Below are 16,132 nucleotides of genomic sequence, written 5' to 3' on the forward strand. Positions count from 1 at the left end.
TTATAAAAAAACGCAAATAAATAAATAAACATTTGTCGCAAATTGGATTCATCCAGCATGAAAAGACCATGGTTAAATCTCCGCATCATCTCAGCTTACCTGTGATGCTACCAGATCGCCCCCTGAGCTCTGGTCCTGCATACTTATCGCAACCTTTATACCACCCAAGCCTTGCTGTCCGTTACTGGATTTATGATATGATGTGACGTTTTAATGTTTTATGATGAATGGATATATTCTGAATCTTGGCCTCACTCCTGCTCTAAGGGGTGCTACCAGCATGCCTTTTATTCTCCTCTTTGAGCCCCGAGCAAGTTAATTTATTGTTCTGCCTGCATCCTCTATATTTGCGGTTTACTGGTGTTTTTAACTATATGATCCGAATTTTAAGTTTTCTTTGGTGAATTGATATGGATTCCTTCATGCCTCTTTGAGGCCTGGTTCTTCTCATTCTTTGTAATGTTCTCACCACCCATATTTGCTTCTGCAGGCGTTTTATCCACGTGACTCAACTATTAACAGGTTTCTGATGAGTTGATATTTTATCAATAATGTATACGTAATTATGATATTTTTAATTGTTCATATTGTATTTTATGTAGCATTTTTTTGATGACCAGTATTGTCGAAATAAAGCTATTTGCATTGAAAACTACACAGGCATGTTTGGGTGTCTTTCCATTAGTGCTGGATCACGTCACCGGCGACACAGCCGTGTCACTGCAAATGTGGTCATGTCTCTGGGTACAGGGGTTTATATTTTATCGCAAGAGCCATTCCTGAGAGTTTCTCTTCTTCCCTCTAGGGCGTGGCGTTTGCTTCCCCCTGGTGCGCACATGTGTCTTCGGCAACGAGGCGAAATCTGGGCACGCAGAGGACACATCGGCGACATCGAGGAGTGAGGCGACGGACCCCTCCACGGCCAAGCAACTCCTAAAACTTCTCTTCTGCGGAGCCGGACTGCAGGTAAGAACCATGACTGTGGAACCAGCGGCGATAAAAGACCTCTTCTTTGGGGTCACGGGTTAAGACTGTTCAGATGGGAGGAGAAAAGATGATTATTATGTCAATTGGTTGATAATGTCAGACTCTTGGTATATGACATCACCTGTTTGGTCATGACCTGCCTTCTGTGACCTCACATTCCACTTTCCTCTGGAGTGTTTTCTAGATAGTTGATTCTCTAACCAGGACACATATCCTAAAAAAAGAAGTGGAGGGAGTAACCTAGTTAGGCAGTATGCAAGTGACATGGCACGCAACATCACACATGGCATCACAGGAAGTGACATCATAGAAAGTGGCATCACAAGCAATGACTTTACAGGAAGTGGCATCACAAGAAGTGACATCCGATCGAAAGCCATCACATATATGTTTAGCAAGTCTATCATGTGTACGTTTGAGCGCATCGCGAGGATAATAGCACAGTGAGCTGTGGAAGATGATATGTAACTTATACACCTTGCAATACCATAGTTTTATGTAACACATCCTGTAAATTCATTTACAAACTTATATAATTTATTATACATGTAATATGCAGTTGTTGATGAAAAGCGCTCTGAGACCCTGCATTGGAATGAGTAGGGCTATACTAAAAAAATAGTGCTACTTAAATTATTTCAAAGCCTCCTCCAGTGTAGAAAGCTCTATATAAATGCAATTTGCTCTGTGTAAATACTGGGAAAGACCAACACATCTGACATTCTTACAGTGCATGCAAATCTCCTAAACCGGGACTGAACAAAGTGAAAACTGCCTCTCTGAAGTATGTGTGAAGTGCTAACAAGGTGTGAGCCTTTGTTTCCCCTCTGCTTCATTTGCTTCAGGTGTGAGGCTCCTGACTGCCCCAATCCAAGAGACTCAAACAAAAGGAGGCCTGATGACTCCTCAAATTTGGTCTTTAGTATGGGCCGAGCAGGAGTCTTAAATAAGAAAGCCCCGTCCCTGCCTGCACGTTGTTGCTTGTTGCAGATGGAAAGCAGACAATGTTCAGGCGCTGCTGAAAGTATACCGGTGTTTGAAAACTACACCGGGACTAGTTCAGCACATTATTCAGTGGGGCCCAAATTCTTGGCAGGGTGGACGGCGTTCAGCCTGTAAAAATAGTGGGTGGACGCTGCCCACCCGCATGTACCCCGACTCGTGCCCTGCCTGTAAAACTTTATACTCCATTGAGGTGCTTCTGGCTATCAGATATTTTAAGTACTCAGTACTCCTGAAAACGCTCCCACTCCGAATCCATGAACAGGGCTCCCTTACCTGACCCCGGTATTGCTTCCTCTGCTGGTCTGCTTAGTGATTCCGTCCCAACCGACCACCAGAAATGCTCTTTAACTTTATCCCCCTCTTGACCCTCCAGTATTGCTCCTTTACCTGACTTCGAGTTAAGACCCCCTGTGCAGCCCCCAATTATGCTCCTTCACCTTTCCCCAGTAATGTTCCCTTATCTTCAAAATGTACCTGCTCCTCACCCTAAAATAATGCACTGTCACTTCGCCCCAAAAATAATCCCTCGTTTTACCCTCTACAACGCTTTTTCCAACCACATCACACGATGTGTCTCATTGATACTTCTCCAGTAATACGCACAGGACTTGTCTACTTTTTGTGACTCCCTTAGTATTGATCTCTGACCAATGGAGAAGCATGCAAATTACATCTGGCCTTCTCCTGATAAACTCTGGTGATGTGCCTCTAAAGTTGTATTAACTCTGGCTGCCTTGTTCCTTGGCCAAGCAGGGTTAAAAGTAGCACTGCAGGCCCCCAATAATTTTCATTGAAGCTTCATCGTGGCACAGATGTTGATGGTCCCTCGTGTCCTCCTGTGACTCTTCCCTCTAAATCCCACTAATGCTTGATTGTGTGACACCCTATGGTCTCATATCCTTCTGTGACTCTTCCCTCCGCTGTCTTCTACTAATGCTTTGTCATATGACACCTGATGCTGGCCCTCATGTTCTTCTGCTACTCTTCCCTCCGCTGTCTTCTAGTAATGCTTTGTCGTGCGACACCTGATGCTGGTCCCTTGTGTCCTCCTGTGACTCCTCCCTCCGCTGTCTTCTAGTAATGGTTTGTCGTGTGACACCTGATGCTGGTCCCTTGTGTCCTCCTGTGACTCTTCCCTCCGCTGTCTTCTAGTAATGCTTTGTCGTGTGACACCTGATGCTGGTCCCTTGTGTCCTCCTGTGACTCTTCCCTCCGCTGTCTTCTAGTAATGCTTTTTTGAGAGAGACCCGATGCTCGCCCCCCATGTTCTTCTGTGACTCTTCATACTGCTGATTTCCAGTCGTCCTTCATCGCGTGACACCTGATGCTGGTCCTCATGTCCTCCCGCTACTCTTCCTTCCGCTGTCTTCTAGTAATGATTTGTCGTGTGACACCTGATGCTGGTCCCTTGTGTCCTCCTGTGACTCTTCCCTCCGCTGTCTTCTAGTAATGCTTTGTCATGTGGCACCTGATGCTGGTCCCTTGTGTCCTCCTGTGACTCTTCCCTCCGCTGTCTTCTAGTAATGCTTTGTCGTGTGACACCTGATGCTGGTCCCTTGTGTCCTCCTGTGACTCTTCCCTCCGCTGTCTTCTAGTAATGCTTTGTCGCGTGACACCTGATGCTGGTCCCTTGTGTCCTCCTGTGACTCTTCCCTCCGCTGTCTTCTAGTAATGCTTTGTCGTGTGACACCTGATGCTGGTCCCTTGTGTCCTCCTGTGACTCTTCCCTCCGCTGTCTTCTAGTAATGCTTTGTCGCGTGACACCTGCTGCTGGTCCCTTGTGTCCTCCTGTGATCTTCCCTCCACTGTCTTCTAGTAATGCTTTGTCGTGTGACACCTGATGCTGGTCCCTTGTGTCCTCCTGTGACTCCTCCCTCCGCTGTCTTCTAGTAATGCTTTGTCGCGTGACACCTGCTGCTGGTCCCTTGTGTCCTCCTGTGACTCTTCCCTCTGCTGCCTTCTAGTAATGGTTTGTCGTGTGACACCTGATGCTGGTCCCTTGTGTCCTCCTGTGACTCTTCCTTCCGCTGTCTTCTAGTAATGCTTTGTCGTGTGACACCTGATGCTGGTCCCTTGTGTCCTCCCGCTACTCTTCCCTCCGCTGTCTTCTAGTAATGCTTTGTCGTGTGACACCTGATGCTGGTCCCTTGTGTCCTCCTGTGACTCCTCCCTCCGCTGTCTTCTAGTAATGCTTTGTCGTGTGACACCTGATGCTGGTCCCTTGTGTCCTCCTGTGACTCCTCCCTCCGCTGTCTTCTAGTAATGCTTTGTCGTGTGACACCTGATGCTGGTCCCTTGTGTTCTCCCTCTACTCTCCGCTGTCTTCTAGTAATGCTTTGTCGTGTGACACCTGCTGCTGGTCCCTTGTGTCCTCCTGTGACTCCTCCCTCCGCTGTCTTCTAGTAATGGTTTGTCGTGTGACACCTGATGCTGGTCCCTTGTGTCCTCCTGTGACTCCTCCCTCCGCTGTCTTCTAGTAATGCTTTGTCGTGTGACACCTGATGCTGGTCCCTTGTGTCCTCCTGTGACTCTTCCCTCCGCTGTCTTCTAGTAATGCTTTGTCGCGTGACACCTGCTGCTGGTCCCTTGTGTCCTCCTGTGATCTTCCCTCCGCTGTCTTCTAGTAATGCTTTGTCGTGTGACACCTGATGCTGGTCCCTTGTGTCCTCCTGTGACTCCTCCCTCCGCTGTCTTCTAGTAATGCTTTGTCGTGTGACACCTGATGCTGGTCCCTTGTGTCCTCCTGTGACTCTTCCTTCCGCTGTATTCTAGTAATGATTTGTCGTGTGACACCTGATGCTGGTCCCTTGTGTTCTCCCTCTACTCCTCCCTCCGCTGTCTTCTAGTAATGCTTTGTCGTGTGACACCTGCTGCTGGTCCCTTGTGTCCTCCTGTGACTCCTCCCTCCGCTGTCTTCTAGTAATGCTTTGTCGTGTGACACCTGATGCTGGTCCCTTGTGTCCTCCTGTGACTCTTCCCTCCGCTGTCTTCTAGTAATGCTTTTTTGAGAGAGACCCGATGCTCGCCCCCCATGTTCTTCTGTGACTCTTCATACTGCTGATTTCCAGTCGTCCTTCATCGCGTGACACCTGATGCTGGTCCCTTGTGTCCTCCCGCTACTCTTCCCTCCGCTGTCTTCTAGTAATGCTTCGTCGCGTGACACCCGATGCTGGTCCCTTGTGTCCTCCTGTGACTCCTCCCTCCGCTGTCTTCTAGTAATGCTTCGTCGCGTGACACCCGATGCTGGTCCCTTGTGTCCTCTTGTGACTCTTCCCTCCGCTGTCTTCTAGTCATGCTTTGTCGTGTGACACCTGATGCTGTTCCCTTGTGTCCTCCTGTGATCTTCCCTCCACTGTCTTCTAGTAATGCTTTGTCGTGTGACACCTAATGCTGGCCCTCTTGTTCTTCTGCTACTCTTCCCTCCGCTGTCTTCTAGTAATGCTTCGTCGCGTGACACCTGCTGCTGGTCCCTTGTGTCCTCCTGTGACTCCTCCCTCCGCTGTCTTCTAGTAATGCTTCGTCGCGTGACACCCGATGCTGGTCCCTTGTGTCCTCTTGTGACTCTTCCCTCCGCTGTCTTCTAGTCATGCTTTGTCGTGTGACACCTAATGCTGGCCCTCTTGTTCTTCTGCGACTCTTCCCTCCGCTGTCTTCTAGTAATGCTTCGTCGCGTGACACCTAATGGTGGCCCCCAATGTTCTTCTGTGACTCCTCCCACTGCTGCCTCCCAGTTATCCTTCGTCGCGTGACACCTGATGCTGGTCCCTTGTGTCCTTCTGCGACTCTTCCCTCCACTGTCTTCTAGTAATACTTTGTTGAGAGAGACCCGATGCTCGCCCCCCATGTTCTTCTGTGACTCTTCATACTGCTGATTTCCAGTCGTCCTTCATCGCGTGTCACCTGATGCTGGTCCTCATGTTCTTCTGCGACTCTTCGCTCCGCTGTCGTCTTGTAATGCTTTGTCGTGTGGCACCTGATGCTGGTCCCTTGTGTCCTCCTGTGACTCTTCCTTCCGCTGTCTTCAAGTAATGCTTTGTCGTGTGACACCTGCTGCTGGTCCCTTGTGTCCTCCCGCTACTCTACCCTCCGCTGTCTTCTAGTAATGCTTTGTCGCGTGACACCTGCTGCTGGTCCCTTGTGTCCTCCTGTGACTCTTCCCTCTGCTGCCTTCTAGTAATGCTTTGTCGTGTGACACCTGATGCTGGTCCCTTGTGTCCTCCCGCTACTCTTCCCTCCGCTGTCTTCTAGTAATGCTTTGTCGTGTGACACCTGATGCTGGTCCCTTGTGTCCTCCTGTGACTCCTCCCTCCGCTGTCTTCTAGTAATGCTTTGTCGTGTGACACCTGATGCTGGTCCCTTGTGTCCTCCTGCTACTCTTCCCTCCGCTGTCTTCTAGTAATGCTTTGTCGTGTGACACCTGATGCTGGTCCCTTGTGTCCTCCCGCTACTCTTCCCTCCGCTGTCTTCTAGTAATGCTTTGTCGTGTGACACCTGATGCTGGTCCCTTGTGTCCTCCTGTGACTCTTCCTTCCGCTGTCTTCTAGTAATGCTTTGTCGGGTGACACCTGATGCTGGTCCCTTGTGTCCTCCTGTGACTCTTCCTTCCGCTGTCTTCTAGTAATGCTTTGTCGTGTGACACCTGATGCTGGTCCCTTGTGTCCTCCTGTGACTCTTCCTTCCGCTGTCTTCTAGTAATGCTTTGTCGTGTGACACCTGATGCTGGTCCCTTGTGTCCTCCCGCTACTCTTCCCTCCGCTGTCTTCTAGTAATGCTTTGTCGTGTGACACCTGATGCTGGTCCCTTGTGTCCTCCTGTGACTCCTCCCTCCGCTGTCTTCTAGTAATGCTTTGTCGTGTGACACCTGATGCTGGTCCCATGTGTCCTCCTGTGACTCTTCCCTCCGCTGTCTTCTAGTAATGCTTTGTCGTGTGGCACCTGATGCTGGTCCCTTGTGTCCTCCTGTGACTCTTCCTTCCGCTGTCTTCTAGTAATGCTTTGTCGGGTGACACCTGATGCTGGTCCCTTGTGTCCTCCTGTGACTCTTCCTTCTGCTGTCTTCTAGTAATGATTTGTCGTGTGACACCTGATGCTGGTCCCTTGTGTCCTCCTGTGACTCTTCCCTCCGCTGTCTTCTAGTAATGCTTTGTCATATGACACCTGATGCTGGTCCCTTGTGTCCTCCTGTGACTCCTCCCTCCGCTGTCTTCTAGTAATGGTTTGTCGTGTGACACCTGATGCTGTTCCCTTGTGTCCTCCTGTGATCTTCCCTCCACTGTCTTCTAGTAATGCTTTGTCGTGTGACACCTGATGCTGGTCCCTTGTGTCCTCCTGTGACTCTTCCCTCCGCTGTCTTCTAGTAATGCTTTTTTGAGAGACCCGATGCTCGCCCCCCATGTTCTTCTGTGACTCTTCATACTGCTGATTTCCAGTCGTCCTTCATCGCGTGACACCTGATGCTGGTCCTCATGTCCTCCCGCTACTCTTCCCTCCGCTGTCTTCTAGTAATGATTTGTCGTGTGACACCTGATGCTGGTCCCTTGTGTCCTCCTGTGACTCTTCCTTCCGCTGTCTTCTAGTAATGCTTTGTCGGGTGACACCTGATGCTGGTCCCTTGTGTCCTCCTGTGACTCTTCCTTCCGCTGTCTTCTAGTAATGCTTTGTCGTGTGACACCTGATGCTGGTCCCTTGTGTCCTCCTGTGACTCCTCCCTCCGCTGTCTTCTAGTAATGCTTTGTCATATGACACCTGATGCTGGTCCCTTGTGTCCTCCCGCTACTCTTCCCTCCGCTGTCTTCTAGTAATGCTTTGTCGTGTGACACCTGATGCTGGTCCCTTGTGTCCTCCTGTGACTCCTCCCTCCGCTGTCTTCTAGTAATGCTTTGTCGTGTGACACCTGATGCTGGTCCCATGTGTCCTCCTGTGACTCTTCCCTCCGCTGTCTTCTAGTAATGCTTTGTCGTGTGGCACCTGATGCTGGTCCCTTGTGTCCTCCTGTGACTCTTCCTTCCGCTGTCTTCTAGTAATGCTTTGTCGGGTGACACCTGATGCTGGTCCCTTGTGTCCTCCTGTGACTCTTCCTTCCGCTGTCTTCTAGTAATGATTTGTCGTGTGACACCTGATGCTGGTCCCTTGTGTCCTCCTGTGACTCTTCCCTCCGCTGTCTTCTAGTAATGGTTTGTCGTGTGACACCTGATGCTGTTCCCTTGTGTCCTCCTGTGACTCTTCCCTCCGCTGTCTTCTAGTAATGCTTTTTTGAGAGACCCGATGCTCGCCCCCCATGTTCTTCTGTGACTCTTCATACTGCTGATTTCCAGTCGTCCTTCATCGCGTGACACCTGATGCTGGTCCTCATGTCCTCCCGCTACTCTTCCCTCCGCTGTCTTCTAGTAATGATTTGTCGTGTGACACCTGATGCTGGTCCCTTGTGTCCTCCTGTGACTCTTCCCTCCGCTGTCTTCTAGTAATGCTTTGTCATATGACACCTGATGCTGGTCCCTTGTGTCCTTCTGTGACTCCTCCCTCCGCTGTCTTCTAGTAATGGTTTGTCGTGTGACACCCGATGCTGGTCCCTTGTGTCCTCTTGTGACTCTTCCCTCCGCTGTCTTCTAGTCATGCTTTGTCGTGTGGCACCTGCTGCTGGTCCCTTGTGCCCTCACGCTACTCTTCCCTCCGCTGTCTTCTAGTAATGCTTTGTCATGTGGCACCTGTTGCTGGTCCCTTGTGCCCTCACGCTACTCTTCCCTCCGCTGTCTTCTAGTAATGCTTTGTCGCGTGACACCTGCTGCTGGTCCCTTGTGTCCTCCTGTGACTCTTCCCTCTGCTGTCTTCTAGTAATGCTTTGTCGCGTGACACCTGCTGCTGGTCCCTTGTGTCCTCCTGTGACTCTTCCCTCTGCTGTCTTCTAGTAATGCTTTGTCGTGTGACACCTGATGCTGGTCCCTTGTGTCCTCCTGTGACTCCTCCCTCCGCTGTCTTCTAGTAATGGTTTGTCGTGTGACACCTGATGCTGTTCCCTTGTGTCCTCCTGTGATCTTCCCTCCACTGTCTTCTAGTAATGCTTTGTCGTGTGACACCTGCTGCTGGTCCCTTGTGTCCTCCTGTGACTCTTCCCTCTTCTGTCTTCTAGTAATGCTTTGTCGTGTGACACCTGCTGCTGGCCCTCTTGTTCTTCTGCGACTCCTCCCTCCGCTGTCTTCTAGTAATGGTTTGTCGTGTGACACCTGATGCTGTTCCCTTGTGTCCTCCTGTGATCTTCCCTCCACTGTCTTCTAGTAATGCTTTGTCGTGTGACACCTGCTGCTGGCCCTCTTGTTCTTCTGCGACTCCTCCCTCCGCTGTCGTCTTGTAATGCTTTGTCGTGTGACACCTGATGCTGATCCCTTGTGTCCTCCTGTGACTCCTCCCTCCGCTGTCTTCTAGTAATGGTTTGTCGTGTGACACCTGATGCTGGTCCCTTGTGTCCTCCTGTGACTCTTCCCTCCGCTGTCTTCTAGTAATGCTTTGTCGTGTGACACCTGATGCTGTTCCCTTGTGTCCTCCTGTGATCTTCCCTCCACTGTCTTCTAGTAATGCTTTGTCGTGTGACACCTGCTGCTGGCCCTCTTGTTCTTCTGCGACTCCTCCCTCCGCTGTCTTCTAGTAATGGTTTGTCGTGTGACACCTGATGCTGTTCCCTTGTGTCCTCCTGTGATCTTCCCTCCACTGTCTTCTAGTAATGCTTTTGTCGTGTGACACCTGCTCCTGGCCCTCTTGTTCTTCTCTGACTCTTCCCTCCGCTGTCTTCTAGTAATGCTTCGTCGCGTGACACCCGATGCTGGTCCCTTGTGTCCTCCTGTGACTCTTCCCTCCGCTGTCTTCTAGTCATGCTTTGTCGCGTGACACCTGCTGCTGGTCCCTTGTGTACTCCTGTGACTCTTCCCTCCGCTGTCTTCTAGTAATGCTTTGTCGAGTGACGCCTGATGCTGGTCCCTTGTGTCCTCCTGTGACTCTTCCCTCCGCTGTCTTCTAGTAATGCTTTGTCGTGTGACACCTGCTGCTGGTCCCTTGTGTCCTCCCGCTACTCTTCCCTCCACTGTCTTCTAGTAATACTTTGTTGAGAGAGACCCGATGCTCGCCCCCCATGTTCTTCTGTGACTCTTCATACTGCTGATTTCCAGTCGTCCTTCATCGCGTGTCACCTGATGCTGGTCCTCATGTTCTTCTGCGACTCTTCGCTCCGCTGTCGTCTTGTAATGCTTTGTCGTGTGGCACCTGATGCTGGTCCCTTGTGTCCTCCTGTGACTCTTCCTTCCGCTGTCTTCTAGTAATGCTTTGTCGTGTGACACCTGCTGCTGGTCCCTTGTGTACTCCTGTGACTCTTCCCTCCGCTGTCTTCTAGTAATGCTTTGTCATGTGGCACCTGATGCTGGTCCCTTGTGTTCTCCCTCTACTCTTCCCTCCGCTGTCTTCTAGTAATGCTTTGTCGTGTGACACCTGATGCTGGTCCCTTGTGTCCTCCTGTGACTCTTCCCTCCGCTGTCTTCTAGTAATGCTTTTTTGAGAGAGACCCGATGCTCGCCCCCCATGTTCTTCTGTGACTCTTCATACTGCTGATTTCCAGTCGTCCTTCATCGCGTGTCACCTGATGCTGGTCCTCATGTTCTTCTGCGACTCTTCGCTCCGCTGTCGTCTTGTAATGCTTTGTCGTGTGGCACCTGATGCTGGTCCCTTGTGTCCTCCTGTGACTCTTCCTTCCGCTGTCTTCTAGTAATGCTTAGTCGTGTGACACCTGCTGCTGGTCCCTTGTGTCCTCCCGCTACTCTACCCTCCGCTGTCTTCTAGTAATGCTTTGTCGCGTGATACCTGCTGCTGGTCCCTTGTGTCCTCCTGTGACTCTTCCCTCTGCTGCCTTCTAGTAATGCTTTGTCGTGTGACACCTGATGCTGGTCCCTTGTGTCCTCCTGTGACTCCTCCCTCCGCTGTCTTCTAGTAATGCTTTGTCGTGTGACACCTGATGCTGGTCCCTTGTGTCCTCCCGCTACTCTTCCCTCCGCTGTCTTCTAGTAATGCTTTGTCGTGCGACACCTGATGCTGGTCCCTTGTGTCCTCCTGTGACTCCTCCCTCCGCTGTCTTCTAGTAATGCTTTGTCGTGTGACACCTGATGCTGGTCCCTTGTGTCCTCCTGCTACTCCTCCCTCCGCTGTCTTCTAGTAATGCTTTGTCGTGTGACACCTGATGCTGGTCCCTTGTGTCCTCCCGCTACTCTTCCCTCCGCTGTCTTCTAGTAATGCTTTGTCGTGTGACACCTGATGCTGGTCCCTTGTGTCCTCCTGTGACTCTTCCTTCCGCTGTCTTCTAGTAATGCTTTGTCGGGTGACACCTGATGCTGGTCCCTTGTGTCCTCCTGTGACTCTTCCTTCCGCTGTCTTCTAGTAATGCTTTGTCGTGTGACACCTGATGCTGGTCCCTTGTGTCCTCCTGTGACTCTTCCTTCCGCTGTCTTCTAGTAATGCTTTGTCGTGTGACACCTGATGCTGGTCCCTTGTGTCCTCCCGCTACTCTTCCCTCCGCTGTCTTCTAGTAATGCTTTGTCGTGTGACACCTGATGCTGGTCCCTTGTGTCCTCCTGTGACTCCTCCCTCCGCTGTCTTCTAGTAATGCTTTGTCGTGTGACACCTGATGCTGGTCCCTTGTGTCCTCCTGTGACTCTTCCCTCCGCTGTCTTCTAGTAATGCTTTGTCGTGTGGCACCTGATGCTGGTCCCTTGTGTCCTCCTGTGACTCTTCCTTCCGCTGTCTTCTAGTAATGCTTTGTCGGGTGACACCTGATGCTGGTCCCTTGTGTCCTCCTGTGACTCTTCCTTCCGCTGTCTTCTAGTAATGATTTGTCGTGTGACACCTGATGCTGGCCCCTTGTGTCCTCCTGTGACTCTTCCCTCCGCTGTCTTCTAGTAATGCTTTGTCATATGACACCTGATGCTGGTCCCTTGTGTCCTCCTGTGACTCCTCCCTCCGCTGTCTTCTAGTAATGGTTTGTCGTGTGACACCTGATGCTGTTCCCTTGTGTCCTCCTGTGATCTTCCCTCCACTGTCTTCTAGTAATGCTTTGTCGTGTGACACCTGATGCTGGTCCCTTGTGTCCTCCTGTGACTCTTCCCTCCGCTGTCTTCTAGTAATGCTTTTTTGAGAGAGACCCGATGCTCGCCCCCCATGTTCTTCTGTGACTCTTCATACTGCTGATTTCCAGTCGTCCTTCATCGCGTGACACCTGATGCTGGTCCTCATGTCCTCCCGCTACTCTTCCCTCCGCTGTCTTCTAGTAATGATTTGTCGTGTGACACCTGATGCTGGTCCCTTGTGTCCTCCTGTGACTCTTCCCTCCGCTGTCTTCTAGTAATGCTTTGTCGTGTGACACCTGATGCTGGTCCCTTGTGTCCTCCTGTGACTCCTCCCTCCGCTGTCTTCTAGTAATGGTTTGTCGTGTGACACCCGATGCTGGTCCCTTGTGTCCTCTTGTGACTCTTCCCTCCGCTGTCTTCTAGTCATGCTTTGTCGTGTGGCACCTGCTGCTGGTCCCTTGTGCCCTCACGCTACTCTTCCCTCCGCTGTCTTCTAGTAATGCTTTGTCATGTGGCACCTGCTGCTGGTCCCTTGTGCCCTCACGCTACTCTTCCCTTTGCTGTCTTCTAGTAATGCTTTGTCATATGACACCTGATGCTGGTCCCTTGTGTCCTCCTGTGACTCTTCCCTCCGCTGTCTTCTAGTAATGCTTTGTCATATGACACCTGATGCTGGTCCCTTGTGTCCTCCTGTGACTCCTCCCTCCGCTGTCTTCTAGTAATGGTTTGTCGTGTGACACCTGATGCTGTTCCCTTGTGTCCTCCTGTGATCTTCCTGTAGGAGAGTAGGGTCTGCTATCCTATGGTCACCCCAAAATTTTTGCTTTTTGCTTCACTGGTTTCTGACTTAATGTGGCTGTGGGCCTGCTAATCAGACCCACAGCCTGCTGTTCTCTCTCTAAATTACTGCCAATGCACTCTAGGTGCATTACGAATTGGAACTGGTTCACCTTATGAGCCCCTGTAATAGTGCACCCTAGGTGCCCAGGGCATAGGTGTATCCAAGGCCTACCAGGGGCTGCAGCACGTATTGTGCCACCCCTGGCCTGGCCTCCACATTTGACACAACTGGCTGATCACTCAGCTGGGGTAAGTCGGTGTAACCACCTCTTACTTAGGTACAGTATGTCTGTGCCTAACCCTAAACTGGACACATATGTTCCTATCAGCCACTCCTATGGAAGGCCTCATCAATCCTGGAGGCAGAGTGCTTGGAAATATGTGAGATGGTGCTCTAGCATGAGCTGAGCCTGTCTGCAGCTGTCGGGAACAACTCCCTAAGCTGTTCCGGGATATTGCCATACCATATACTCTTAAGTGCATTATAATCCTCGCGGTTAAATGCTATCTTTGGTTTGGCTTTATCAAAACATGTCGAGTAAGGTGTCATACGAATTGGAATACTATCCCCTCGCCAATTCTGGCGACGGGGATAGCATTCCACCCTTCTAGAGGGACACGACATGTGTGTAGCCTTAACCCCGGTTAAAGTTAAACAGAGCCTCAGCTTCACAAAATGGACGCTGCCACCACAGACACAAGTCTGGCCTCCTGCTGCTGACCGAAACTCGGCAGATGGTGGCCTGGACAAAGGGTTTCCTGCCTTGGGAGGTGCGAGCACCACCCCAGACAGGATTTTGTGTATTGGGTAGGACAGGGCTGAATAGAATCAGACATGCCCGGGGCACACAAGGTGTCCCCGTGCATAGGCCAGTCCAAACCGGTTCTGGGGCCTTCCAGCCCCAGTCCTGGCGCGGAGCTGGACAAAGGAAAAGGGGTGTAACCGCCCCCCTTCCTGGTTCCTCCCAGAGGAGGGACCTAGTAGGTGATCCACCCCCAGTTTGGGAATAAGAGGGGGAGCAGTGCCATTGCACAGCAGATCATCCCGAAATCAACTTTAAACAAGAAGAAGACTGGACTTCGACATTCTGCTGCACAGAAGACTGAAGAGAATCTCCCTTGTGGCCTAGGAGTGGCCACCCTGTGAACACAGGTACCAACCAGCAACTCGACGTCTGCTTTGCCGCCGCCTCCCGCCGGAGACCGAGCCCAGAGCCCGACAAGAACCAGACTCCCAGACCTCTCAGAGCCCGATCCACAGTCCCTGCAAAGAAGGGACCCGTGGAGGCACCGAGTGACGTGGGACCGGACCTCTTGAAAGACACTCGAAAAGCTGACTGCGCAGCTTCTGAGGCATCCTCGACGTTGTGCTTTGGGGATTGAGAACCCCCACCACCGAGCAGCCCTTGCACCGAAGAGCAGCCCTCCAGCATCTCCACGATCTGCGTGGGGCCCTTTTGCACCGTGCCACTCGACGCGCCATCCCGGCCACTAGCCACGTGGTCAGCGGCCATCTTGGCGACGAACCCGAAGATTTACACAGCAGGTCTGGTTGCTCCAGACCTACCCAAGCTCCTGTGAAAAGGAGCACCCGCTCTGACCTTGCTGGTCCGAGTGAACAGCATCTTTCAACTTCTGCGTGGCTTGCATTTGCCAAGGCCTGTTTGCTCCGATCAGGTCGCCGACACCGCCAACAGCGAGAAGCCTACGTGGGACAGCTCGTGACCGACTCCTGGACGTCCTCGACCCCGGGTATCCACGTGGCTGCAGAAAGAAGCTACCCGACAACGCCTGTTTGCACCCGACATCGCCTGGTTCCAATCTGGTTCCACGGTAGTCACTGGCTAGTGACTTTGAACACTGTCCCCTCTGCTTTCAGGTCTTCACATCTTCAGATCCACCCTTGGATCCACCGGAACTCTTCTCATCGAGCCGCCTGCAGCATCTTCAGCTCCAAGCACCATCGACCAGCGTGACGAAACCCGACACAACTTCGACCCTGTGCACCCGCTTCCTGTGGGTGAGGTAACTCAGCTCCGCCGGTGCTCCTGCACTGGTACACATCCCAAGGGCCTGTGTTTTAAGTTTCAGCTCCGTAGGTCACTCGGAAGGTTCCTAACTTTCTAACTTTGTGCTTTTTACGCACCATAGACTTTGTATTGAGAAGTGCGTGCACTTTGAACACTGCACCCGAGTCCCGTGGGCCTTTCCTGACTTAGTCATTGCCAGTCTCGAATAGCTCCAGCGATTCCCAAGGCCCTAGGCCTCTTCACTTTCCTCTTGGTATCTCTTATACCACTTTCTTAGTATATGGTTTAGGTGGCCCCTAGGGCTCATCCATATAGTGCAACTTTTGTGTATTTTAAACTGTCTTGTGATTTAACGCTTGTGCTTCTGTGCTCATAAAGAGTCCAGGGGATTGTATAGTTAATAAATCAATATATATTTTCAATATATATCTGTGTGGTGTCCCTTTCATTTGGTATTCAAGGGGGTTGTGTATGGTATAACAGCTGGCTTCACATGCCTTTCAGAGTTTAGCCTAAGACTGCTTTGTCCACGTTACCACTAGGATAACTGGTCTACAAGGTTGAATTACAACCATCATCATAAGGGTTGCTTGGCATGGTACAAAGTGATCACTAGAATTAGTGAGCATTATATACCAGGCCAACTTCTCACATTGGTGAGCAGCGGATTGGGATCTGAGCTTGCTGTTGTTTTACCATTACAATCTTTGAGATTATCATTTGAAAGATCATACAGGTACCTGCTAGGTACATATAAAACAAGACTAGTATACTTAAGTTCTACTGAACTTAGTTGTTGTAGAGCAAAGGGAGTAGCACACCATAGCTACAACTACTAGATAGGTTTAGTAGGTAAACACCAGTGTAGGTAGATTGCAACACATCCACCCACACTAGAGCAATGTCTGGAGCAGAGGGGTCCAGTGGACTTACTCCTGTTGAGAGTGACCCTCCAAGGGCACCATCCAAATTTGCTATTTTTCCCTTTAAGGAATTAAGACAGCTTTGTGTCTTAAGGGGTCTGAAGACAGGGCCTTCCCCTACTACAGACCACCTAAGAGAGCTCTTGGATCAGTCTGAGGCTCTAAAGCAAACCCCACAGGGGATGCTGAAGGAGGCCATCCTTCAGAGGATGACACTGTAGACACCCCTGCCCCTATCATCCTGGTAGAT

The 16,132-nt window shown here is 51.0% G+C and overlaps 1 protein-coding gene across 1 annotated transcript in view; it reads left to right on the forward strand.

Annotated features, from left to right (window-relative positions):
• SLC35B2 (solute carrier family 35 member B2) overlaps nt 1–16,132 on the forward strand; it is a 210,218-nt gene that overhangs the window by 167,913 nt on the left and 26,173 nt on the right. Inside the window, exon 3 of the mRNA XM_086925858.1 lies at nt 806–966. Coding sequence (XP_086781984.1) covers nt 806–966 — 161 coding nt within the window. The remainder of the gene's footprint in view (nt 1–805; nt 967–16,132) is intronic.

This window comes from Lissotriton vulgaris, chromosome 6, assembly GCF_964263255.1.
Source record: "Lissotriton vulgaris chromosome 6, aLisVul1.2, whole genome shotgun sequence".
Classification (NCBI taxonomy): Eukaryota; Metazoa; Chordata; class Amphibia; order Caudata; family Salamandridae; genus Lissotriton; species Lissotriton vulgaris.